Raw genomic sequence first — 27,440 nt, forward strand, 5'->3', positions numbered from 1 at the left:
TAATTGATGATTCAAATATCTGTTTGACACTGTTCCAAGTGTGTTTTTTGGGGGCTGTTCAACTAAAACAAGAACTTACCAGATTCCATAGCATGCTGCAATCTGGGCTGTATGCTTTCTGTTATGTTTCTAAATGCTGTCAGGAGTCAGGACCGTGTATGTCAACCATTTACGAGTTGTTCCCCTTCTGCAGGTTGTGCGTTTATCACTTTTACAGCAAGACAGATGGCACAGTCAACAATCAAATCCATGCACCAATCACAAACTATGGAGGTAAGCATTGAACCTGCACACCTCCCATCCCTCAGAAACAGAGACTCTACACTGAACAAAAATCTAAACGGAACAAGTAAAGTGTAGATCCCATGTTTCATGAGCTGAAATGAAAGATTCCAGAAATGTTCCATATGCACATAAAGCTTATTTCTCAAAAAATGTGTGCACAAATTTGTTTACATCCCTGTTAGTTGGCGTTTCTCCTTTGCCAAGATAATCTATCCACTTGACAGTTGTGGCATATCAAGAAGTTGATTAAACAGCAAGATCGTTACACAGATGTACCTTGTACTGGGGACAATAAAAGGCCACTCTAAAATGTGCAGTTTTGTCTCACAACACAATGCCATAGATTCTCAAGGGAGCATGCAATTGGCATGCTGACTGCAGGAATGTCCACCAGACCGGTTGCCAGATAATTGAATGTTAATTTCTCTACCATAAGCTGCCTCCATTGTTTTAGAGAATTTGGCAGTACGTCCAACCGGTCTCACAACCGCAGACCACGTGTACGGCGTCAATGTTGTCAACGTGCCCCGTGGTGGGGATATGGTATGGGCAGGCATTAGCTACGGACAATGAACAAAATGGCATTTTATCAATGTCAATTTGAATGCACAGAGATACCGTGATGAGATCCTGAGGCCCATTGTCGTGCCGTTCATCCGCCGCCATCACCTCATATTTCAGCATATTAATGCACGGCCCCATGTCACAAGGATCTGTACACAATTTCTGGAAGATGAAAATGGCCCAGTTATTCAATGGCCTGAATACTCACCAGAAGTAACCCGTTGAGTATGTTTGGGATGCTCTGGATCAACGTGTGCAACGGCGTCTTCGCGCCAATATCCAGCAACTTCGCACAGCCATTGAAGAGGAGTGGGACAACATTCCACAGGCCACAATCAACAGCCTGATCAACTCTATACGAAGGAGATGTTGCGCTGCATGAGGCAAATTGTGGTCACACCAGATACTGATTTGTTTTCTGATCCAAGCCCCTACCTTTTTTTAAGGTATCTGTGACCAACAGATGAATGTCTGTATTCCCAGTCATTTGAAATCCATAAATTAGGGCCTAATGAATTTATTTCAATTGCTGATTTCCTTATATGAACTGTAACTCAGTAAAATCTTTGAAATTGTTGCATGTTGTGTTTTATATTTTTGTTTAGTATAACATAATAACCTGCTGTTTTCCTCTATACCGTACTTATGTGATTGACTCGCTAAAGGGCCCATTACTCAAGTAATGCCATTTTGAAATTGCTGTTATCGTGCTGGAGGAATATCGAAGATTGTTTTCAAATGACACCATTTGCTGTCTATACCGAATTTTTAGGGCTGTTCGTCTCCCATCGTAGTGAAGTTTGCCGACACGCAGAAGGACAAGGAGCAGAAGCGCATCGCCCAGCAGCTTCAGCAGCAGATGCAGCAGCTCAACGCTGCCTCAATGTGGGGGAATCTGACTGGGCTCAACTCTCTGGGTCCACAGTATCTGGCAGTAAGTGACCACCTCCTCCTGCACCATCCCCAGCAGAGCTTTGGAAAGACCCGTGGCTTGGCTTGAAGCCCTTGTTAATGTTCCAGTTTAGAAATTGACAATTTTTGGGGGTTCAAATTTCCCCAAGGTAGTTATTCAGGACAACGCTTAGCTTGTTGTTTGTGTTTGCAAGCAAATTAAGGTTTGGGCTGAAATTGGCTACAATATCTCAGGTTTGTTCTAGAAAGATGAGGGTTACAGCTGGGACACATTAAAATGCACTGCTGTTTGGCAGACTGGTTTAGACAGTCTCTAGATCAGGGGTGTCAAACTAATTTTGCCCCGGGGGGCTGCATTCGGTCTACATAGAGGTCCGGAGGGACACACTGAAAATGTGTTATATTTCATCGCCATCAAAATTGAATGTAGATCCATTATCATTTCTACAGTTTTAATTAGGTTTTACTGATTTTAAAGTATATTGAGTTCGCAATGTGGTGCCAGGTAAACAACCTCTCCCTCAATGTCGGCAAGACAAAGGAGCTGATTATGGACTACAGGAAACGGAGGGCCGAACACGCCCCCATCCACATCGATGGGGCTGTAGTGGAGTGGCTCGAGAGCTTCAAGTTCCTTGGGTGTCCACATCACTAAGGAATTATCATGGTCCACACACACCAACACAGTCGTGAAGAAGTCAGGACAATGCCTCTTCACCCTCAGGAGGCTGAAAAGATTCGGCATGGGCCCTCAGATCCTCAAAAAGTTCTACAGCTGCATCATTGAGCATCTTGACTGCCTGCAGCACAGCTTGGTATGGCAACTGCTTGGCATCCGACCGCAAGGCTCTACAGGGATAGTGCGTACGGCCCAGTACATCACTGTGGCCGAGCTCCCTGCCATCCAGGACCATTATACCAGGCGGTGTCAGAGGAAGGCCCTAGAAATTGTCAGACTCCAGCCACCCAAGTCATAGACTGTTCTCTCTGCTACTGCACGGCAAGCGGTATCGATTAGGGTTGAATGGTGGAAACCCGGTTACTGAGATTTACTGCCCAAAACCACTCCCTTTTCCTGGGAAAAATAACTGCAAGAAACCGGTAAATTATAATACATGATTTATTTCAACAGCATGATGTGAAATGGAACTGTTAAATTATATGCAATGTCTAAATCTTGCTTCTCTGCGGTCTTCTCTCTGCGTGATCAATCATCAACGCTTATGTTTGGAACATACAGCCCATCTTAGTATATACATATGAGAAAGCAGTATGTTAACATTATTAAAGTGACTAGTGTTCCATTATCGAAGTGGCCAGTGATTCCATGTCTATGTATATTAGAGGTCGACCGATTTATGATTTTTCAATGCCGATACCGATTATTGGAGGACCAAAAACAGCCGATACCGATTAATCAGCCGATTTTTTTTTTTAATTTTTATTTTATTTGTATTTTTTTAATGTTTTTTTGTTTTTGTTTTTATGTTTTTTTATTTGTAATAATGACAATTACAACAATACTGAATGAACACTTATTTTAACTTAATATAATACATCAATAAAATCAATTTAGCCTCAAATAAATAATGAAACATGTTCAATTTGGTTTAAATAATGCAAAAACAAAGTGTTGGAGAAGAAAGTAAAAGTGCAATATGTGCCATGTAAAAAAGCTAACGTTTAAGTTCCTTGCTCAGAACATATGAAAGCTGGTGGTTTCTTTTAACATGAGTCTTCAATATTCCCAGGTAAGAAGTTTTAGGTTGTAGTTATTATAGGATTTATAGGACTATTTCTCTCAATACGATTTGTATTTCATATACCTTTGACTATTGGATGTTCTTATAGGCACTTTAGTATTGCCAGTGTAACAGTATAGCTTCCATCCCTCTCCTCGCCGCTACCTGGGCTCGAACCAGGAACACATCGACAACAGCCACCCTCGAAGCGGCGTTACCCATGCAGAGCAAGGGGAACAACTACTCCAAGTCTCAGAGCGAGTGACGTTTGAAACGCTATTAGCGCGCACCCCACTAACTAGCTAGCCATTTCACATCGGTTACACCAGCCTAATCTCGGGAGTTGATAGGCTTGAAGTCATAAACAGCGCAATACTTGAAGCATTGCGAAGATCTGCTGGCAAAACGCACGAAAGTGCTGTTTGAATGAATGCTTACGAGGGTGCTGGTGCCTACCATCGCTCAGTCAGACTGCTCTATCAAATCATAGACTTAATTATAACATAATAACACACAGAAATACGAGCCTTAGGTCATTAATATGGTCGAATCCGAAAACTATCATCTCAAACAAAACGTTTATTCTTTCAGTGAAATACGAAACCGTTCCGTATTTTATCTAACGGGTGGCATCCATAAGTCTAAATAATCCTGTTACATTGCACAACCTTCAATGTTATGTCATAATTACGTACAATTCTGGCAAATTAGTTCGCAATGAGCCAGGCGGCCCAAACTGTTGCATATACCCTGACTCTGCGTGCAATGAACGCAAGAGAAGTGACACAATTTCACCTGGTTAATATTGCCTGCTAACCTGGATTTATATGCAAGTTTAAAAATATATACTTCTGTGTGTTGATTTTAAGAAAGGCATTGATGTTTATGGTTAGGTACACGTTGGAGCAACGACAGTCCTTTTTCGCGAATGCGCACTGCATCGATTTATATGCAACGCAGGACGCTAGATAAACTAGTAATATCATCAACCATGTGTAGTTATAACTGGTGATTATGATTGATTGATTGTTTTTTATAAGATAATTTTATTGCTAGCTAGCAACTTACCTTGGCTTCTTACTGCATTTGCGTAACAGGCGGGCTCCTCGTGAGGCAGGTGGTTAGAGCGTTGGACTAGTTAACCGTAAGGTTGCAAGATTGAATCCCTGAGCTGACAAGGTAAAAATCTGTCGAGGCAGAACGTTCCTAGGCCGTCATTGAAAATAAGAATGTGTTCTTAACTGACTTGCCTAGTTAAATAAAGGTGTAAAAAATACATTAAAAATTATTATAATAATTACAGATTTCTGATTGTTATGAAAACTTGAAATCGGCCCTAATTAATCGGCCATTCCGATTAATCGGTCGACCTCTAATGTATATAGGGCTGCAGCCTCTATGGTGCAGGGTTGAGTAACCGGGTGGTAGCCGGTTAGTGATGACTATTTAACAATCTGATGGCCTTGAGATAGAAGCTGTTTTTTAGTCTCTCGGTCCCAGCTTTGATGCTGCACCTGTACTGACCTCGCTTTTTGGATGATAGCGGGGTGAACAGGCCGTGGCTCGGGTGGTTGATGTCCTTGATGATCGTTTCAGACTTGCATCGGTACTAACAGGACCCTGAACAGCTTCTACCCCCAAGCCATAAGACTGCTAAGTAGTTTGTCCGGGTACGCTATTTGGTTAAATATTTAACTATCTGCAATGGCCCTTCTTGCACTAACTCTTTTGAATCACATGTGCTGCTGCTACTGTTTATTATATACCCTGTTACCTAGTCACTTTATCCTTACCTATATGTACATACAGTTGAAGTCGGAAGTTTACATACACCTTAGCCAAATACATTTGAAATCAGTTTTTCACAATTCCTGACCATTTAATTCAAGTAAAAATTCCCTGTTGTGATTGCCACTCCAATATCTTGATTTTGTTGACTTAAGCCATTTTGCCACAACTTTGGAAGTCTTCTTGGGGTCATTGTCCGTTTGGAAGACCCATTTGCGACCAAGCTTTAACTTCCTGACTGATGTCTTGAGATGTTGCTTCAAGATATCCACATCATTTTCCACCCTCATGATGCCATCTATTGTGTGAAGTACACCATTCCCTCCTGCAGCTATGCACCCCCACAACATGAGGCTGTCACCCCCGTGCTTCACGGTTGGGATGGTGTTCTTCAGCTTGCAAGCCTCCCCCCTTAACTCCAAACATAACGATGGTCATTATGGCCAAACAGTTCTATTTTTGTTTCTTCAGACCAGAGGACATTTCTCCAAAAAGTACGATCTTTGTCCCCATGTGCAGTTGCAAACCGTAGTTTGGCTTTTTTATGGCGGTTTTGGAGCAGTGGCTTCTTCCTTGCTGAGCGGCCTTTCAGGTTATGTCGATATAGGACTAGTTTTACTGTGGATATAGATACGTTTGTACCGGTTTCCTCCAGCATCTTCACAAGGTCCTTTGCTATTGTTCTGGGATTGATTTGCACATTTCGCACCAAAGTACGTTCATCTCTAGGAGACAGAGCGCGTCTCCTTCCTGAGCGGTATGACGGCTGTGTGGTCCCATGGTGTTTATACTTGCTTGCTATTGTTTGTACAGATGAATGTAGTACCTTCAGGCGTTTGGAAATTGCTCCAAAGGATGAACCAGACTTGTGAAGGTCTAGAATTATTTTTCTGAGGTCTTGGCTGATTTCTTTTGATTTCAAGCAAAGAGGCACTGAGTTTGAAGGTAGACCTTGAAATACATCTACAGGTACACCTCCAATTGACTCAAATGATGTCAATTAGCCTATCAGAAGCTTCTAAAGCCATGACATAATTTTCTGGAATTTTCAAAGCTTTTTAAATGCACAGTCAACGTAGTGTATGTAAACTTCTGACCCACTGGAATTGTGAAACAGTGAATTGTAAGTGAAATATTCCATCTGTAAACAATTGTTGGAAAAATTACTTGTGTCGTGCACGAAGTAGATGTCCTAACCGACTTGCCAAAACTGTAGTTTGTTAACAAGACATTTGTGGAGTGGTTGAAAAACGAGTTTTAATGATTCCAACCTAAGTGTACGTGAACTTCCGACTTCAACTGTATCTACCTCAATTAACTCGTACCCCTGCACATCGACACTGTACTGGTGCACCGTGTATGTAGGCAAATTATAGTTACTCATAGTGTATTTATTCATTGTGTTATTTGTCTATTATTTCTCCATTTTTATCCCTGCATTGTCCCGTAAGTATGCATTTCACTTTTAGTTTACACCTGTTGTTTACGAAGCATGTGGCAAATAACGTGATTTGATTCCTTTTTTTATTTTTTACAAACCACCTGCTGGCTGAATTGGACCACCTCGCGGGCCAGGCCATATGTTTTGACACCCCTGCTCTAGAGCATTGACTGTACAGTGCCAACTGGAGGTTGTCAATTTGTTATAAGACTTAATTTGACATATGGTTTCCATGAATTGAACATTGTTAGTTTTGCCTCGTAAGTATTCTCCCTGACCTTAGGGAGTTGACACATTATCTTATTCTTTTGTATAAGTCTTTGGGCCATTTCCTTAATCTGACAGGTTAGATGAAGACCCATTTTCCCCACCTTGCTTATATTTGGTTTGCTGTGTTTCTTGACAGATGTTAGATTTATATTTGCATCGTTGCCAGTTATCTATGTTGGATGGCCATCTAGTCTCAACTCATCTAAAGACCTGGTATGTTTTCAATTGGCTTCTCTAATTCTGACCCTCCAATTATGTGGCCATTCCAATATAGACGGCAGAGCTTTCTACAATGCTGTTAGTGCTGCTCCATGGGTGTGCTGTGAAAATCTTCCAACCTCTTCTTTTTCTTCACTGTCTTGCCTTCCATTTAAATCCTCTTAATTCACATTTCATCCCACTCAGTGTTGCTCAGCATCATGTTTTCACCTCTTTTCTCTGTGATTCTTTCCCTCTTCATCACCAACATTTACACCTCCACTCTTTCCTGTCCTTTTACGCTACATCTGTCCTCCTGACCCACTTTACCTTTTTTCACTCTGTCTCTCTCTGCTATTTCTTTCCTGAAAGCACAGTCCTGGATGCAGTCCTGACCCTTTGTGTTCTCTGTTTTGGTGTAATGTCTAGCTTTATTTACAGCTCCTCCAGCAGTCTGCCACCTCTGGGAATACCCTCAACAACCTTCACCCCATGTCTGGTATGTCAGGTAAAAACAAAGACATTTCCTACCTCTCTTCCTTCTTCCCCCTTTCCATTCTTACACCTGCATGCTAAATGTATTTTCCTCCTCGTCCAACTGCCATCAGTAATGTGCCTGGTGAAGATGTGCATTATTGATACTGCTGCGTGCATCATTCCCTGCATGCCTGAACTCCCACGTAATCTGTTCAGTGTGGTGTGTTTGTGTTAAGCAGTGGTGAGGGAACATGTTCAAATCCTGCTCCTCATATATTAATCACATTTTGAGCTGAAACGCGCTGCCACCAGGAAACTCCAGACGTAAACACTAACACACAAACGGGTGTTTTTTAAATCTGGTTTCTAGCAGTGTGTCTGCTGCAGCGAGTGGCTACTGATCGAATTCATCAAGGCAAAAACGGAGCAATTTAATGTTTTTCATTCCAATATGATAACCACGTGGTATGTCATGGGGCAAGCTACAATTATTCAATATTTTACAAAGCCTGCTTTAACTTCATATTGAAACTTCATCTGAGTTGGTTCAAAATGTTTACCAAAGTTAGCTCATTATCCCTGTTCTTGACTTACAACAATGCAGTGATCTGTGGGGTATCTGCTTTCTGTGTGTTATGGCCAGTGTTCTTGTTGTGTTGATTGAGTGGGCGGCTAAGTTTGTACTTTTGCTTCCCATCTCACCCATTTTCAGATTGTGTTGGAAAGGTACCTGCAACTCTCTGCTGTAAGCTTCACATGCTCTAAAACAAAAACAGTGATTGCATGATCCTAGTTTCAACTCGGTGTAGCCTATATATTGACCTAAGCGAGATCTAGGTTCCATGGCCCGTATTAAGTGCCGATTATGCATGTCTCAGGGCTGAATGCCATGCAGAACCTGGCTGCTCTGGCAGCGGCGGCCAGCGCCACACAGGCCACGCCCACGGGCAGCAGCGCTCTCACCACCTCTAGCAGTCCCCTCAGCGTGCTCACCAGCTCAGGTACGGGTACTGGACAGCAGGCACACTCATCATGGGATACCTACAAGGGTTGGTCACACTTTTTATCTCTCACCCCCTCACCTGTATGCATCTTTAACCTCGTTCCATGGACTTGCCTCTGTAAACACTGTTGATTGTTTCTCATGAACCTTTCCTCCTGTTGCCTTCCCCATCCCTAGTCTCTCGTTCATTCTGTTCCCTGGTCTGTGAATTAAGACTTTGAAGTCCTACTACCGGAGTTTTCCTCTAGGTGATTAATTGTTTTGGGGTTGACTCATCTCCACAGCAGGATCGTCACCCACCTCCTGTAACAACAACTCAGTGAACCCCATGGCCTCTTTAGGGGCGCTGCAGTCGTTGGCCGCAGGGGCTGGAGCCGGCCTCAACATGGGCTCACTTGCAGGTTAGCAGACTCAAACATATTTGTATTCATTATTTACAACAAATATATTATCTCAAATGTGAAGAGTGCATGATACATATTCAAGGTATTCTAGCCCTAATCTTGTAACAGAGCTCCTGTGTCTAGGAATGGCAGCCCTGAACGGTGGTCTAGGCAGCGGGGGCATGTCGAACGGAACTGGTAGCACCATGGAAGCCCTTACCCAGGCCTACTCCGGGATCCAGCAGTACGCTGCTGCTGCCCTCCCCAGCCTCTACAACCAGAGCCTGCTCTCCCAACAGAGTGTCAGTGCTGCAGGGAGCCAGAAGGAAGGCAAGTAGGGGCATAAACGGGTTGAAGTGGGGATGGGGAGATTTGTGTTAACTCAAATGTCTGCTCTACAGGGATCACATGCTACGCTGTGATTGATGTTTGAATGTAGTACTAGTGCAAGGGATATTAAGAGTTTAGGTTAAATCATTTGTGATGTGACCTTAGTGTAGCATATTGGTGAAAATATGTATTGTCACCTGCTGAGGGTTCTGTCTTGTTTTAAATATGCTGCTACAGCAAGCGACAGTCGGAGCATGGGTAAGATTTAATTGCAACACTCTGACATGTTTTCACAGTACTAGTTGTTGAAAATTTCATTTTAAAATGAGCAGAAATCCGTATCAAAAGGCTCCTCAGATAACATTTTGAAATGATATTAATCTGTCAAAAACAAAATGGTTGCCTCTGGCTTAGTTGTATCCATTGCCATCTTGTGGTGTCAGACGTTTTAATAAATTATTTCCTGCTCTCTTAAGGCCCTGAGGGAGCCAACTTGTTCATATACCACCTCCCCCAGGAGTTTGGAGACCAGGACCTGCTCCAGATGTTCATGCCCTTTGGCAACGTTATTTCCGCTAAGGTGTTCATTGACAAGCAGACCAACCTCAGCAAGTGTTTTGGTAAGCTGGAGGATGGGGAAAACAGCACATCACTAGTAAGGCTGTGTATATAGTGTGTTCTTATTAAGAAGGCAAGGATTGATTTGTATCTTGCATATGACTTTTAACTGGATTCTCTTACAGGCTTTGTGAGTTACGACAATCCAGTCTCATCTCAGGCCGCCATTCAGTCGATGAACGGTTTCCAAATTGGTATGAAGCGACTAAAGGTGCAGCTGAAGCGATCCAAAAATGACAGCAAGCCATACTGAGCGCTTTATCTCTCAATTGGACTTGGTTAGGAAATGTTTTTTTCTGGTAAGTGGAGTGTGTGAAATAAGAAACTAAAACCCTGCTGCAGACCCCTACCCTCTCCTCATTCTTCCCTCTCCCTTTACGCATGACAAGATGACCACTTTGCTGGGGTCACTCCTTTTTATTCTCTGTATTAACAAACGCAAGCAGAAAACCCCAAAAAAACATGCAAAATTATAAGTATATTTTGCTCAACTGAAACTGGATACTTACATTCTGTTTTGGTTTTGAAGTAGTTTGTTTTTAAACATAATTCTATTTTTTAAGTTAAGGTGGTCATTAGTTTGCTGTGTAAAAGTTAAGTCATAATGATGTTGCACAATGACAGCCAGTTGCCAAAATATCCCCTTAATTTTTTACTCCTGCTCCCACCACCACCTAATCCTGCCCCATGCCCCCTGACCCCACTTCAAATGAATCCCATCATAACCAAACCATCCCCATGGTTGCATTCGTAAACTGATACAGTACATTAGGACACTGAGTGTCATGTGGAGCCTTCCAGAAAACTGCCTTTTTGAAATGAGGATGGACAAACCTAAATGGATAATGGCAAGAAAACAATAGCTGTTTGCCAAATGAAATGATCAATCATCTACATGTCCGCAAGATCTGACTTCACTCCAGCAGACGAGACCTTTTCTTTTGTATAAGTTGCCTGAAGTCTATTTTGTGATGCTGTACCAGGAATACAATGCATACAGTAGGCTTTTACTTATTATTTATATTTTTGTTTGTTTGTTTATTTATTCAACAACCAACAAGAAGCTTGAATTTCTTTCCTCAACATTTATATTTTGGCGCAAAAATATACTTTTTTACAACTCTGAATGAATTGATTTGTAAGACGTCAGCAGTATTGCCTTGGATGGTTTTGTGAGATATTTAACTTGCCAACCTCTTGATTTGTCTCAAGACAATGTCACAACGCCACACCCTTGCTTCAGGCATGTAGTGTCGTTTATCTGAAATACTTCACCCTTTTTTTCAATTGGATATCTGATAGAGAATATGGGGTCCTGCATCATTGAACAGATATTGTGCTGAATGTATGTGAAGGGAGGTATAATTGGGTCCTACTTTAAGTTTTAATGAACACAGCCACTATGCTGTCATCTGGCTTAAGTCATTTTATTCCCCACCTGTCAGATGTGTACATTTGGCCTTCTGTCTAATGCTGCCCTTCACAGGACTTTTAAGTGGGAATAACTTATACAGTCTCTATTCTGCCATGATCTTTAACTTCAAACGAGCATTCCGCCCCATTTTAGAATATTCACATTCAATCTATTTCCTTTCTGTTTTTAGCTGTCAGTTCAAGTAGATCATCAGTCCTACTTCTAACACTAAATGGAATATCACTTGGCATTTTAGGCTTGCAGCAATAGTGAGTGTTCTGGAAAAGATGTTCAAAAAAGTGCAACATCGGGCCCTTTCGAAGTGAGCATTTTGTCAGATTCATCCTAAATTATCCAATCGTCTTTACTAATTACTGATGCAAAGATAATGCTCTAAGTAGATATTATAATACATTTTATTATTATTTATCCTCGGTGTTAACCCAAATGTTTTGTAATTATTCGTCATCCGCAGTTTAAGTAGTCTGCTCTACCTCTGAGCTGGTTAGATGAGACTACTCACTCAAAATACTGGCTTCCCTGCAGATTTTTATTCCAGTGTTGTGTATTTATTATTGACTAAAAACGCTAGCGTTTCATGATTAGCGACGTTAAATACATGTTTATCACTACAACAAACACAGTAATCCGTTTCTTAGACTTCCATTAACTTATGAAGTGTTTTTATGGAAATTAAAATAAACAATTGTCCAGATGTATATTACAAAACTATTATGCCTTTTCTATTTTTCTAGGGGTTTTATACTTCTCCGGAGTGTCGAGAACTATTTATTGCCTACATTATTTCTCTGAATTTAAATGATCTTTTTCAAGAATCTTCAACAGTATTTTGTAGAATCCTAATGTGACGTTGGTTACTACATTTAAATATGTGAGGGTTAAACTACTGACCTGTGTTGCCCTATTCAAGTGTTTCTTAATGTGCAACAGGTGGCAATTTTGTAAAGAACTGTCAATGAGTAGGATTTGCCAGTGCTGCTAAATATTTTGAAACAGTAGTCTCCTTACATTTTAAGAATAGATGTGTGCCTATTTAACTATTATTTCCATGTGTATAACAATACCAACTGAGAAAATAGGCTTAAGCAGGGTTAAGTCGAGGGTATTTGCTGCCATTAAAATAAGTCCAAAGACTGAATCTCAACTGATGGGTGCACATAGTTGTTCATAGTTGTTGTATATGAACTAAACCATCTCTGTAAACTTTGCTGTACATCTCATACATTTGTTTTGTATGAAAGGCATAATTTTGAGTAAGCGTACAGAAGACGAATCTTAAGAATAGCAGCAGATTATGGTCGAGATGATGCCAAACACTCACAGAAAAGCTGTTTTGTTTACAAAGTGAAACAGACTAATGTAGTCTTAATGTTTTATAGCTTAAACTTTTTTACTAATTTGTTATATCAAATGTCTGAGGTTTGTTTGCGCTGTCTTTACTTACCCTTTCTGTATTGTATTGACAAACTGCCTCTTATTTAAAAAGAAATTACCTCCTTGCCAGATACTGTACTTCACTGTTTTGCTGTGGATGTAAGTTAGCTGCATTGCATATGATGGAATTATGAACAGATAAAGCACAAAACCAAAAGAGAAATGTCAGTTGAGATTAGTTGACAATCAGCTCTCATAGATCATTCTATCAAAGCACACTTCATCTACTATTGCTGGCTCATAACCCAGGTGACTCATTACAAGCAATGAATATCAAAAAATTGCAATTTTTACAATCAGTAAGGAAATTATAATGGCACATTGGGACAGATGGCATTAAACCCCTTGGGAGAATTGTTTTCTGAAATTGGAATACTACTGATAATTTATTTATTTTCCTTTTTATTTTTGACTACTATATTAAAAATCCTCAAACGTAATACTAAGTCACAAATGTTGACTGTACAGTAGTAGGCAGTCAGTGTGGTGGTCTCGGTGTTGTGTCCTGTAAGTTCTCACCTCAATTCTCTGTTCGCATGTTGCTTGTGTGCCCCCTCCGTCCTCTCACCCTTTCACCTCTTCTGTCTCACATTAAATGTTCTGTGTTTAGATTGTGTATCTGGTAGTGACCCCCTTCCCCATGCAAAGATAATCATTCATGATTTTCTTTTTTCTTCCCTCTCCTTTTTCTGTTGTTGCTTTAACCTAGGTTTGTCTCCCTGTTTTGTTTTATTCTAGATATCTTCGTGCCCGTTTGTTCATCGTTTGCCTAGCATGTTGATGTGACGTCAAAAGTTCATCGTCCAGTTCGTTGTCCTCTGCACTTCTCTGATGCTTGAATTGTTCACCTTTTTGACCTTTTGGCATTTATTGGGTGGGGGGGCTGCCAGTAGGGTGCGCTAGAAAGACTGCCAAGAAAATCTATGTATAAAGCTACATGAGTATTGTTACAAGCAAAAAAGACAATCTATTTTTCTAGAACTTACTGACATAACCACTCGATTTTTCCAAATCTGTTTAATTTTGTTTTGTTTAATTTTACCTTGATAGTGAACTCATTTCTTTTTTCCATTACGTTTTGAGCGGTCTTCCTAGCGCCCCCAACCTTCGTTTTTGTTTTGTGTCTGAAAACAACCAATCAATTTATAGAAACGACTTCTGTGTTTGGGTGTTTTTTCTCTTGTAAGTTATACACTTTTTTTAGGATGTCTTTTGTCACATTTTGCTGAACTGGGGATGACTGTAATTTTGTGCTAGGCTAGTTGGCATGATGGTCATTTTTTGGGAGTTTCTTTTGAGTGACAACGATATACACTTGAATCACCGTTTTTGTCTTTCAGTGTGTGAAGTCATCACAGACACATACTGTTTTTAATTTCCTTTTGTGTGGAAATCATCCTTAGTCTGAATAATAAAATATGCAGAATTTATTTTATTTTCACAGTTAAATATATATTTAGCATGCACGTTTTTTGTAACTGCACTGAAGTCCTCAGCAAAATGTGATTGAGTTTTGTTTATAGAATAATAAAATTATGAATAAACTAGTGCCAAACGATGCTGTTGGTCACATTTATCTCTTACACGTTACCCACTGAAGTTAAGATCTGGGCAACAAAAAGTAGGGGTTGGTTTCTTTTTCAACGTTAATGTGGTGGGTTGTACCTCGTAGGTTTTCATGTGTGTGTTTAGACTCATTTTAGAGACCCATATTTTATATTAGGATTTGAGGTGAAGTTAGTTGTTGGAATTATTTAGATTTTTCTGTAGTACAAGTAGTCCCTAGGTCAAACAACAAAATCAAAGATCTCCTGCATTAAAACCAGGTTATAAAGCATGTGCCCTTAAAGGTTTATTTGTAGGCACTTCGGGATTAATTATCTTGGGTTGGGAGTGTTTTCAGTTATTGTTTTGTCTCTAAATAAAGGTTAAACACTACCTTTTCATGCAGGTCCTGATAAACGTTGTATTTTACTCCCAGAGAGCACAGGTTTTATTAGTATACCTTGTCTTTAATATAGTTGTATTGCATTGGCACAGTCTGTAGCGTGTGAAGTGATGCTTTATCTGACCTTATGATTTTGTCTGATAACTTTTGCCATGTTAAGTGTGTGTCGTTGTGCATTAACCTCGTCAATTTGCTTTACTTGGGCAATAGGAATCCCTTCCACTGTCATCATTTAAGTGGTCCTCATCTATACAAACCATTGTCTTTGCAGTAGTTAAAACATGGCTACATCCCTGTTGGTTAACGTCAGGGCCCTCTTCTCAAACCAGGGTTGGGTTTTAGAAATGGAACCTCTTCCCACATCATAGAACTGTCACGTGTTCTGTACTCGGAACTACCCTTTAATTATTTTCACTGTTAAAAACCACTTCTCTGGGTTATTGATCTCCCATTGTTCAACAAAAATGGATGGAATCTCCTTAAATTAATTGACCTGCAGAAAAAATAGACAAATTGTAATTGGTTTGACTGGGCTCATTTAATTTTAACATTGTGACAGATTTGTATTTCCAGATATGTCAGCTGCTAGGTCTGAATTTAAATGTGATCCTAAAAAAGAAACCTGTTGGATATTTTTAGCATTATTATTGGTACAAAGTGACTGATTTTCTATTTAACATTTGGTTTGTACAGTTTTTGCCTTTTCTACTTGAACAAAGTTATTATATTTCACAATGTGACATTGAAATTCAAAGAAGTTCAACCATGTAGAGCTTAGTTGCCACATGACCAAACCTTAGTTTGTACAGCTGTAATATTAATTGATAAAATAATGCATTTCTGTGAAGTCGCCTTTAGTTGAATTCAATTAAAAGCTTTTCTTTATATTTGTTTTGTTTTACAATGTTGTGATTTTGCTGTGAAGGCATAGACATTGCTGAATTTATTACATGGCCAAAATAGTTGCTTTTTTAATAATTTCAGTTCGATATTGTCTTCAATGTTTTGGATTAAGGATAACACGGTCTCCACAGGCGTGAAGCTAAGTGCACACTCAATAAGCAGTCATTTTGTGAGCCAAGATTGTGATCCCTATTTGGTTGGTTGGTTTGTTTATGTACAATTAAATATTTTTAAAATTAATATTAAAATTGTCTCTGACTATTTGCCCTTTTCTCTGAACAAAATATGAAGGCATAATGTGTTGAAATATCTGAGTCAACTAGAAAAGGTACATTTCCTGAACATATTTTTGCTTGCGTCAAAGTACATTTCATGGTAGGGGAACACGGCTGACAGATCCCTGTTGAGAGCCTGAACTGCAAGTTTAGCTAATTTCTTTACATGAGGACTGGTACTGGTATCTTGATTTACTGCAATTTGTAAAAGCAGGAAGCCTTTTCAATTTAGGCCTAGGATAGGCCCATTCTCCTGCTGGGAGTCTGACGAACCTTATGTGGCATGAGTATGGCCTCCATTATGATTACCATTGGCCAAACTAGAGAGAGGTCTGACTAGACAATTTGGGAAGCATGGGCTCTGGTGCTGAAAATTACCAGACGTGTTTGTCTTTCTCACCAACCCACAAAATGTTAAGGGACAGGTTGGAGCAAGCAAAATAAGACTAAGGACAGGTATTTCAAAGGTTGCAGCACTGGAGTCTGCTTCTGTTAGTTATACATTTCTCTGCCAATGCCTATAAATAAAAAAAAGATATCCCACAATCTTGACAAGGAAATGGTCATTCAATCCAGTAATATTAAACCCTAAATACACAATTCACAGGCAACTCTGTGTTTTGGCACCCCACTGTGACTTTCATTATTTGACCTACAGTACTGGTATTCCCCCTAAAAAATGGAGCTGTTGCTTTGCCACAGAGGTGTCAACAGACGCTGTTCTGTTTGCTTTTGCCAAAGTGTTGAGGCTTGGAAAAGTCCTCATGGGAACCTTCAAAAATTTAGTTTTTTAAATGTATTTATTTTGGAATAAAAAGTCTTCATCAAATCAAATATTTGTCACATGCTTTGTAAACCATAGGGTTAGACTAATAGTGAAATGCTTACTTACAGGACGTTCCCAACAATGAAAGAAAAATAGAAATTGTAAAAAAATAAATGATAACTTGGCTATATACACAGCGTACCAGTACAGAGTAGATGTGCAGGGGTACAAGTTAATTGAGGTAGATATGTACACATAGGTAGGGATGAAGTACCTATAAGACTAACAGCAGCGTATGTGATGAGTTTAAAGAGATTAGAGAAAAGGGGCCAATATAGATATTCCAGGTAGCTATTGGTTAACTATTTAGCAGTCTTATAGCTTGGGGGTAGAAGCTGTTCAGGGTCCTGTTTGTTCCAGACTTGGTGCATCCGTACCGCTTGCTGTGCGGTAGTAGAGAGAACAGTCTATGACTTGAGTGGCTGGCGTCTTATTAATGATATATGTTATTCTTTAGGTATGTGGCAGCATATTTCTCATTCACACCAATTTCTGCCTTCCACTGCATTTATGTATTCAATACTTGTTTTGCAAAAAAAAAATTGTCAAATGTTGGTTCTTAAAGCTGCAATATGTCATTTTTTGGGCGACCGACCAAATGCACATAGAAATGTGCGTTATATATCTCATTGAAACCAGTAGCTCTGTTCTATGTGCGCTATTTATATGCTTCCTATTCTTACATTTATTTTTTGGTCTTTTTCTTTCGGTTTTGTACACCAGCTTCAAACAGCTGAAAATACAATATTTTTTGTTATGGAAAATGTATTTCACAGCGGTTTAGACAGTACAATACATCTCTACACTATTCTTGCTTGTTTTGTCACAACATGAAATTAGGCGACTATTAGAATTTTAGCAACCAGGAAATGGCGAAGGGAGTTATGTATAGTGCATCTTTAATCTTTAATTTAATTTACGAATAGCAATAGTTTTTTTATGGAATTTATTTTACTTGACAGTAATCCGGGGAATATAATGACTGTAACACCTACCGTTCACAGGCAAAATGGCGCTGATTTTGAGCAATGGATATCTGGAGATTACAAGCACATATGAAAATTCCTGTTCTTAATCAAATGGATAGGTCCTTTAACGTTACCCGTATGTCGACAAATCTAAATTGGTCGAATGATTCGTGCAGTGTATTATCTCTGAAATAGAGCAAGCTAAATTTGCACATTAGCTAACCATTACATCTCATAAACTTGATGAGTGTTCTGTTGAAATCAAAAGGCAAAACAGCAGCTTTCATTAATGCGTCTCGTCTGTATAAAATTGGTCGCAATTGAATGTATTGAGCATAATCTTGGTGTGTAAGTAATTTATAGCCAGTGAGTAGTTACACAACAAGCGTGTATTTCAGAGATTAATGAATAGGATCAATCTCCCTCTGAGGGAGAGAAAAAACTAATTGAAGAGCTGTCGTTCAGGACTTCTGTGTCCTGCCCTAGCACGTCATCAAAGTTCTCAGAGCATCAAATTACCATCAAGGTACTGTATATCCACTCAACTTCTTAATGTAAAATTATTACTTCATACTCCATATTGATTCTAGATTACAATTCTTACTGTGTGATGTCCGAGTTCAAGTTATTTAAAGAGAACACCTTCACCCACCCAAAATATGATAGACTCAAAATAACGCAATTTCGGCTCATGTTCCCCAGCAGTTATGTACCACAGACGTCCTTATCCAGACCCTTGTGGCCAGAAATGTCCCACACCAGCTGTGAAGAAGAGGAGAGGCAGCACAAAGGTGTTTTGATAAAGCAATACCATTAAACACACATCAAGGACTATTTACGATAAATAATTGTCCTCTAAAACGTTTTAATACATGCCTATTTTGGAGTGAAAGATGGACATAAAATTTCAGCCTAGGGCTAAATCAATCTTTAGACTCATTGTTTTTGTAATTTACTGTGTCTGAACGATCACTCTCCCATTGCCTTTCAGTGGTTCTAGAAAATGTGAACACTCTTCTTGCAAAGGAAGACTATGGAAGACTTTTTGCAGTTGTCGATTTTGCAAGTCGACAATGGAAAGTGACAAATGAGGACCTGATCTTCATTGAAAACCACATTGATGCTGAATGTGGTGACCAGATTAGACTTGAGAAGGTCTGTGTGCTTTATATTCTTAGTGTCATTACGATTTGGAAAGGACTAATTTTCCACACGTGCCAAATCTTTTTAGCCTTGTCCCAGATCTTTTTATGCTCTTACCAACTCCATTGCTGTAAATTATTTTATGGATATTACTAAATTACAGTTCTCAAACACATGTACTTTCGCTTGCCCTATTTTTGGCACACAAATAAGTCTGTTAACTGCAATGTTGGTAGACCCTAGCATCAAGTGCAGTCTTGTAGACTACACTTTTTTTATGGACAAAATCCTTCCATCTAATAGGTGCTGCTGGTTGGTGGAGAAGAGTTCACACTGATTGGGAGGCCCCTACTCGGGTAAGTTTTCTAGTTCTATATCTCAACTGAGGAGGAAATTATGCATGTTTGGGTTTTGAATGTATGCAGTAAGGCGTAGAATATACTTCACTTTTTTGTTGTCATATTTAACAGCCATTTCCCCTCCTCTATTCACATGTAGTCGTGATTTGGTCAGAGTAGAGGCAACTGTCATTGAGAAGACTGAATCCTGGCCCAAAGTTCACATGCGGTTCTGGAAAAGACACAGATACCAGAAGAAAAGAAGTATATATATATTTATATATATATTTTTTTTTACATGTTGAATGTTTTTCTTGATATTTAAGCAATGAGGTTAAAATAATATCTAAAATGGTGTAGTGTACAAATCTAAGCTAGCACAACACTATTCCTATGAAGGCTATTTTCATTTAATTGGGAAACAATCTAAACAACAACACTCGAATGTAAACGTCAAATATCATTTCCCAGGGAGAATTGTCAGCATGAACAAGTGTGTAAAAGCTGCAAGAGTTTTAGTGTGGGAAAGTGACACATTCCAAGGTAGCTAGTAGAAAAGGAAAGTGGGAAACCACTGTATGAATTGGTACACTACACACTTTTTAATTAAGGGATACATAGTTGGGTGATCACTGGATCATAATCATCTTTTTTTAGATTCAATGAATGACCTAAATTCCTCTGTCCACACATGCCATTTACTGGTCGAGTATAATTTGATATTGTTTTCTTTAGAGTAAACAGGAACATTAAATCTCTCCAGAGAGCGGAAATGACCCAGGATATCACAACAGAAAAGAGGCACACTTGAGGCCTTGCATTTTTCATGAATTATATGTTCAAATATTCTAAAGGATATTCATCCTCTGAAGTAAATTCTGTGAAAGCAATATGAATAACCTGACAGTGTGTTTTTCAGAATAATGCTACATAAGTGTGGCTGCTGCAAGACTAACTATTGTCTTTTCCTTTTTCAGTTATTGTGCAACCACAGACAGTGCTTCGGATCAACACAATTGAAGTTGCTCCCAGATTGACATGATGCTATATGTTTTGAATTGTAAATAAACTTTTGGTCAGTGAATGTGCCACTGAAATTGAGAACACGTGCTCAGTATGAAAATATAATGGGAAAATGTATTTATACACAACATTTGGTAACTTTAAAGTTAATCTTTGTAAATGTACCTTTTTTATGTAAGAAGATGTGCTTATATTGTACATCTACAACAATCTGTGATAGGTCAATTATTTATGAATCTGTTATGAAATTGGTGAAATTCAGGCACAGTTTCTCGCCTATATGACAAATAGCCATATGATATCTTGCGGAGTTGAGAAACCTAGCTTGAAGACAGAAAAGAAGGAAAACTTGAGGTATTCCAGCCTGGTCTCATAGACTAGACATAACATAGTAAACAAAAATCCGAGACGCAATGTTTTCACACTTGGTCCCTTTCAGACAATTTTTGTGAACTCTGTGGTTTGCTTAATTTTTTGTGTGCAGTGTGAACACTCCAAAAGAACTCAGACCCCTCAAAAGAGCCCCCGAAGCGATCCGAACTGAGACCATCTCGAGAGGTGGTCTGACTTCGCTTTGCTTGAATATGGGGTCTGGTTCCCTTTTTTAGGACAATGTGAACGCCAAGCTCTCCAAGTTCGCTTGTCATTATTCCCGCACCACACACTAGACTACTGCAACACTATTTCCCCTGCCATAAACCCTCACGTTGGTGAGAGTTTATGAGGATGTGTATGTTCGCGGGAAAAACTGCTGTTTTTGGATATTGACTAGCAATTGTCAAGGACTTGAATTTTTGTTGATAGTTGTTTTGCTATATGTGATCTATAGGCTAAGAGAGCTTCATAAGCTGTTTATTGATTGTGGAGTTTGAATAGTGTGAGATGACAACATATTTGGTGAAAATCACACCATAGGGTAGGCAATCTATTCTAGCTCTTAAAGGGGCAGTAGGTGTACAAAGGGGCACCTTGGGTGTACAATTTTCAATGACAGCATTATTTATTCTGCAGTTACTCTATTGCTATGTATTATGTTACCAATCAAATGTACCTTTAACTAAATGCAATCTATTAGCTTCTAAAATGTAAGTAGGTATATCTAGCTGTCCAGTAACACATTTGGATTAAATGGCTTGTCCTGCACTTTGTAAAAACCCAGAGTGCATGTTGGAAAAAGATCTTGGTTCCTTTCTAAACATAGCATTGTGAATGCAAAGAGGACTCGGCCCACAAAATAGGTGAAGTGAACTGGAAAAAGATTTGAGTCCTCATTGAAAGGTCAGTTCTTTTAAAACTCCCTCAAAATATTATGGTATAATTATATAAGACAGAATGTTACTGTCTTCGGAGGGTGATTGGGCAGTGTGGATGTCTAGTAACCCAAATGTTGCGTGTTTGAATGTCATCACGAGCAACTTTAGCATTTTAGCTAATGAACAACTTTGCAACTACTTAGGTTAAATTGTTAAGGTTAGCTAACCATACGAATTCTAATACCTAACATATTATAAATGGATAATGGACATCCACAAATTAATACATACCATATCATACTAATTTGATGGCCAGGCTTTTTGTTTACTATGTTACGTCTACTCCTGAGTCCAGGTTGCTATTCAAGAGTGCGGGTGCTGGTACAATCTCGTAGAGCTCGGGGGAACGCATCGAATATGAATTGGGAACTTTTTATGGTTTTGAATGTTGAATTTGATGACTAATTTAACAACATCCAATGGATAAAGAAACCATGTCCACCAATTTTGGTCTATCAAGAACTTTGAAAAGGACAGGCAGTTTGTCTTCGAGAACGGTCAGGATAGTGATATTGGGCCAAGCGGCTGTTGGCAAAACTGGTAAGCACAGAGCCACTTTAGCATAGAAACAATCATTGATGTAGAAAATATTATAGCATAGGTTATGGGTTATCATCAGATTATCCTGATTTGCGCTCTAGTTCCAGACTTGCTTCAGTTTCACACGTGTAATATCTATCAAAATCAATTTTCATAAAACTCATATTTCATTTCGTATTTTACAGCAATGGCTGTGCGATTTATCACTAGAAGATTCATTGGCGAGTATGACCCAACGCTCGGTAGGTATTCAGAGGGAGAGGGATTGCGTCGACTTTAATCCGATATGTCATGCCATGCGTAAAGACGCAGTGTAGCCTAGTGTATTAAGGACTAATAAATCATTAGAATGAATCTAATATAAATATGGCTCACTCAAGTTTGACAAACAATTGGCATGTCTTTCTGCAGAGACCATATACAGACATGAGATGTCTATTGGTGGTGATGTGGTACACTTTGAAATACTGGACACAGCAGGGCAGGTGAGCGTGCTTGGCTTAACCTAACAGTTATGCAATCATCCTATGAAACAATCTAAGTTGTTTTGACATAGCCTACAATTCTATCTAATCATCATTGACCACTCATGTTTCTGTCCAGATTCAGAATCCTGAGTATTCATTATAATGCAACCATGGTCAGTAGTTTGAAGACCTATGTGTTACCAGTCAATTGGCCATATTATTTCTGCAAATACATTCCACTCAATCATATACACTGAGTATACAAAACATTAAGAACACCTGCTCTTTCCATGACATAGGCTGACCAGATGATTTTAAAGTCTTGAGACATGGATTGTGTATGTGTGCCATTCAGAGGGTGAATGGGCAAGACAAAAGATTTAAGTGCCTTTGAACGAGGTATGGTAGTAGGTGCCAGGCGCGCCTGTTTGTGTCAAGAACATCAATACTGCTGGGTTTTTCATACTCAACAGTTTTGTGTGTATCAAGAATGGTGCACCACCCAAAGGACATCCAGCCAACTTGACACAACTGTGGGAAGCATCCCTGTGGAACGCTTTTAACACCTTGTAGAGTCCATACCCCGACGAGTTGAGGCTGTTCTGAGGGCAAAAGGGAGTTGGGGGGGTGCAACTCAATATTAAGGAAGGTGTTCCTAATGTTTGTTATACTCAGTGTATAGTTTTTTGTATTGATATATGATTTTTGCATTGTTGTTGCAGTTCTATATCTAAATATACATTTATTGTAAGGAGGAAGATGCCCTGCTGATCGAAGAGAAGATAAAGTGGGGAGATGGATTTGTGATTGTGTACTCTGTAACAGATAGGTGTAGCTTTGACGAGGTCATGCGCCTCTGTTTCCTCGTCAATCACATCCACTCCTCTTCAGGCGCCCGCAAGTGCAGCCCTGAGCCTCCACCCATAGTTATTGTGGCCAACAAGAAGGACCTTGAGTTTGACCGAATGGTGAGCACTGAGGATGGAGAAGGCCTGTCACAGGGCCTAAAACTGCCCTTCCATGAGATTTCAGTGCGTGACGGATGGGAAGAGACAGCTGCCGTCTTTAGTGTTCTTTATGGAGATGTGATCCAGCAGCTTGACACTTCCCCAGCCTCATTTCGCAGGAGAGCAGTCTCCAAGCTGATGGAGAAGATCCCCAGGATCAACTCCAATCCTCCTGGCACCCCTGGCCGCAGCTTCAGCTTCAGCTCATTCAGGGACTTCCTGCCTGACTGAGCCGGATGGGTTGGGGCTCTGAACAGCGTCTGCGATTTGGGTATTCACAGGGGGAAAGTGAAACATGTTGTTTTGGCAGCGTGCCTCTCTAGAATAGCTGTGTTAGTGCTCTATGGAAAGTGATACACCTGGATACCTGGATAAGAGACTTGGACACATTCGATCGGAAGATGGACCTAGCAACTACTGTAGAATGTCATTCTATAAATATTTGTGGGGATAAGATTAAAATCAAGCGTAATAAGAGTATTACAATTCTGTTTGTTGTTCATGTCTCATCAAAATACAAACAAAATATCAAAAACTTCTAGTAATAAAATGTAAATATTTGTTGCAGTATCATGTGAATAAAATGAACATTCTGCAGATGTGCACAGAGAGTATATTTTTGAAAGTAGAAGAGGCAGGTGTGTTTGATCTTTCCTCAAGATCGATATTTAAGGCAGTAGAAAGCATTACCTGCTTAGATGTTTAAGTATATTCTTTGAAAGCCACAAACTACACCTACTATCTGAGGTACTGTATATACACAGAAGATAACATGGAACTTAAAGTGGCCCCATCAAATATTCATGTTAACCATATACTCAGCACAGTTTAAGGGCTTTTGAGTAAAAAGGGCCTTTAAAAGGATCCTATTTCTGAAACCTGATACGAGCCTTTACGATTAGGGGCACCTGCAATAGAAAAGACTTCTATAGTTGCTTTGATGTGCGGGGGGTGCAAGGAATGTAATGTATATTGGCTATAGTAATTTGATGTTTATACACATGGAAAGATGGATAGTTGTGAAGACCAGGGAGAAGATGACTAAACAAAGCTTATGGGTGCTATTGAACAAAAATATGCAACATGCAACAATTTCACAGATTTTACTGAGTTACAGTTCATATAAGGAAATCAGTCAATTTAAATGAATTAATTAGGCCATAATCTATGGATTTCACGGCTGGGAATACAGATATGCATCTGTTGGTCACAGATACCTTTAAAAAAAGAGGTAGGGGTGTGTATCAGAAAACAGTCAATGTTGTCCCACTCTTCTTCAATGTCTGTGTGAAGTTGCTGGATAATGCCGTGAACTGGAACGTACACATCGATCCAGAGAATCCCAAACATACTCAATGGGTGACTTGTCTGGTGAGTATGAGGTCATGGAAGAACTGGGACATTTTCAGCTTCCAGGAATTGTGTACAGATCCTTGCGACATGGGCCTGTGCATTATCATGCTGAAACATGAGGTGGTGGCGACTGATGAATGGCACGACAATGGGCCTCGGGATCTCGTCACTCAATCTCTGTGCATTCAAATTGCCATCAATAAAATGCAGTAGTGTTTGCTGTCCGTAACTTATGCCTGCCCATACCATAACCCCACCGCCACCATGGGGCACTCTGTTCACAACGTTGACATCAGCAAACCACTCGCCCCAACACGACGCCATAAACGCTTGCTATCTTCCAGGTACAGTTGAAACAGATTCATTCGTGAAGAGCACACTTCTCCATTGTGTCAGTGGTCATCGAAGGTAAGCATTTGCCCACTGAAGTCGGTTATGACGCCAAACTGCAATCAGCTCAAGACCCTGGTGAGAACGATGAGCATGCAGATGAGCTTCCCTTAAATGGCTTCTGACAGTTTTTGCAGAAATTCTTTGGTTGTGCAAACCCATTGTGTCATCAGTTGTCCTGGTGGCTGGTCTCAGACGATTCCGCAGGTGAAGAAGCCAGATTTGGAGGTCCTGGGCTAGCGTGGTTAAACGTTTTCTTCGATTGTGAGGCTGGTTGGACGTACTGCCAAATTGTCTCAAACGACGTTGGAGGTGGCTTAAGGTAGAGAAATTAAAATGAGATTTTCTGTCAACAGCTCTGGTGGACATTCCTGCAGTCAGCATGCCAATTGTAAACTCCCTCTAAACTTGAGATATCTGTGGCATTGTGTTGTGACAAAACTGCACATTTTAGAGTGGCTTTTTATTGTCACAAGGTGCAATTGTGTAATGACCATGCTGTTTAATCAGCTTCATGAAATGAAACACCTGTCAGGTGGATGGATTATCTTGGCAAAGGACAAATGCTCACTAACAGGGATGTAAACAAATTTGTGCACAACAATTGAGAGAAGCTTTTTGTGCGTATGGAACATTTCTAGCCTCTTTTATTTTAGCTCATGAAACATGGGATCAACATGCTGCGTTTATATTTTTGGTCAGTGTAGTATCAAAAAAAGCAGATTCTGAGGTTTCCAAACACTTACCTTTGCCAAATATCTTGAATTGAAAATATTAGCTTTATTTCAAAATATCACTTTTTCCAAGAATAAAGCTGTTCCATGTGCTAGCGGCAGAAGATACCCTACAGTAACATAAACCAGCCTTAGGCTTAATTCAACATTTTGTAATTGACTCCGATTCAACTCATTAATTGAAATTTGAATTGGCCCCACCCCGTAGGATATAGAATGAGAATTTGAGTGACAGGAAGTAGAGTTGAATTCAGTGCAATTCAAAGAAATTCCACTCATTAAACATGAGTTTCACTGAAACCCTAACCCTCACCATAACCATTTATTTACCCCCTTTTTCATCCCAATTTGGTGATTACGATCTTGTCTCATCACTGCAACAGACTCGGGAGAGAAGAAGGTCGAGTCATGCGTCCTCCGAATCATGGACGACACTGGCTTCCGGGTTAAGTCCCTATGGGATTGAACCCCAGGCAGTAGTGATGCCGCAATACTGTGATGCAGTGCCTTAGACCGCTGCACCACTATATTACATTTTAATCAGGGTGCTGTTTTTGTACAATTTGGGTGCATTCACAGTCAACCGAATTCTGATTTTTTGCCAATTATTTGGAATATCTGATACATATCTGATCTTTTCCCTAACATATAAACAGGAAATCCATATGAGACCTCGGTTTGGACGCTCAGATCTGTTTATTTTCATTGGGTGCCTTTTGACACAACTAGTACCTCAAATTGGATAGTACTGGGAGGGGAAATCCACCTGATGGCAGCAGATGACAAGTAGACTTTCAACAGACGTGTGTGCGTGTTCGTGCGTGTGCGCGAGCGTGTGTGTTGTAATGCCTCAATTCCGGTCTTTAGGATATGTATTCTAGTTTGGTTAAAAAAAATATGTAAAAAAATATATATCCTTAGATGGCAGCATAGGCCAACTAATAACAAAGGTTCCTTTACAGCAGGCAGGTTGGAGTAAAGAACACTTGGACAAAGGTAATGTATGTATGAAACTGAATTGATACAGACTAACAGACATTATTTGACAGACTGACAAAATGTTGACCATTAAATGGACATTACACTCCAAAATCAAAGTTTGTTGGAGGGTTTCAGATGTCAAAAGTAATGTCAGGATTAATCCTTTCACCACACCATCAGGTGTGTATATCTAACTATATACCACAATCCAAAATGAATGGAAAAGATAATCATCATGTCTTTTCCAGATTTCTTCCATTTATTTGGCGTTAAGGCATATAGCTGGATACACACAACTGATCAGCGCCATTTCTAGTCATAAGCGATATAAGAGGCCGCTATGGGGCACCA

At 39.7% G+C, this 27,440-nt stretch overlaps 2 protein-coding genes across 46 annotated transcripts in view; both read left to right on the plus strand.

Annotated features, from left to right (window-relative positions):
* The window catches only part of celf1 (cugbp, Elav-like family member 1), a 56,471-nt gene extending 40,500 nt beyond the window's left edge, over positions 1 to 15,971 (plus strand). For 12 of the 44 annotated variants that reach the window (XM_071402111.1, XM_071402143.1, XM_071402140.1 and 9 more), the window contains 8 exons: positions 194 to 273; positions 1,622 to 1,783; positions 7,630 to 7,708; positions 8,556 to 8,726; positions 8,965 to 9,081; positions 9,193 to 9,393; positions 9,870 to 10,013; positions 10,137 to 15,971. In XM_071402111.1, coding sequence (XP_071258212.1) covers positions 194 to 273; positions 1,622 to 1,783; positions 7,630 to 7,708; positions 8,556 to 8,726; positions 8,965 to 9,081; positions 9,193 to 9,393; positions 9,870 to 10,013; positions 10,137 to 10,264 — 1,082 coding nt within the window. In that variant the 3' untranslated portion in view covers positions 10,265 to 15,971. The remainder of the gene's footprint in view (positions 1 to 193; positions 274 to 1,621; positions 1,784 to 7,629; positions 7,709 to 8,555; positions 8,727 to 8,964; positions 9,082 to 9,192; positions 9,394 to 9,869; positions 10,014 to 10,136) is intronic. The other 32 variants (XM_071402130.1, XM_071402136.1, XM_071402132.1 and 29 more) reach the window with 28 other exon arrangements.
* Positions 15,972 to 18,871: 2,900 nt separating this feature from the next.
* On the plus strand, positions 18,872 to 24,228 carry LOC139576266 (ras-related and estrogen-regulated growth inhibitor-like). 2 transcript variants are annotated; one of them, XM_071402151.1, is made up of 6 exons: positions 18,872 to 18,955; positions 19,247 to 19,299; positions 20,259 to 22,157; positions 22,343 to 22,399; positions 22,569 to 22,642; positions 23,377 to 24,228. In XM_071402151.1, the coding sequence occupies exons 3-6, from the start codon at positions 22,037 to 22,039 to the stop codon at positions 23,860 to 23,862; spliced, it is 738 nt and encodes a 245-aa protein (XP_071258252.1). In that variant the 5' UTR covers positions 18,872 to 18,955; positions 19,247 to 19,299; positions 20,259 to 22,036; the 3' UTR covers positions 23,863 to 24,228. The 2 variants fall into 2 exon arrangements, with proteins under 2 accessions (XP_071258252.1, XP_071258253.1); XM_071402152.1 differs by lacking the exon at positions 22,343 to 22,399.
* Positions 24,229 to 27,440: the final 3,212 nt, after the last annotated feature.

The sequence above is a fragment of the Salvelinus alpinus genome, chromosome 5 (assembly GCF_045679555.1).
Source record: "Salvelinus alpinus chromosome 5, SLU_Salpinus.1, whole genome shotgun sequence".
NCBI lineage: Eukaryota > Metazoa > Chordata > Actinopteri > Salmoniformes > Salmonidae > Salvelinus > Salvelinus alpinus.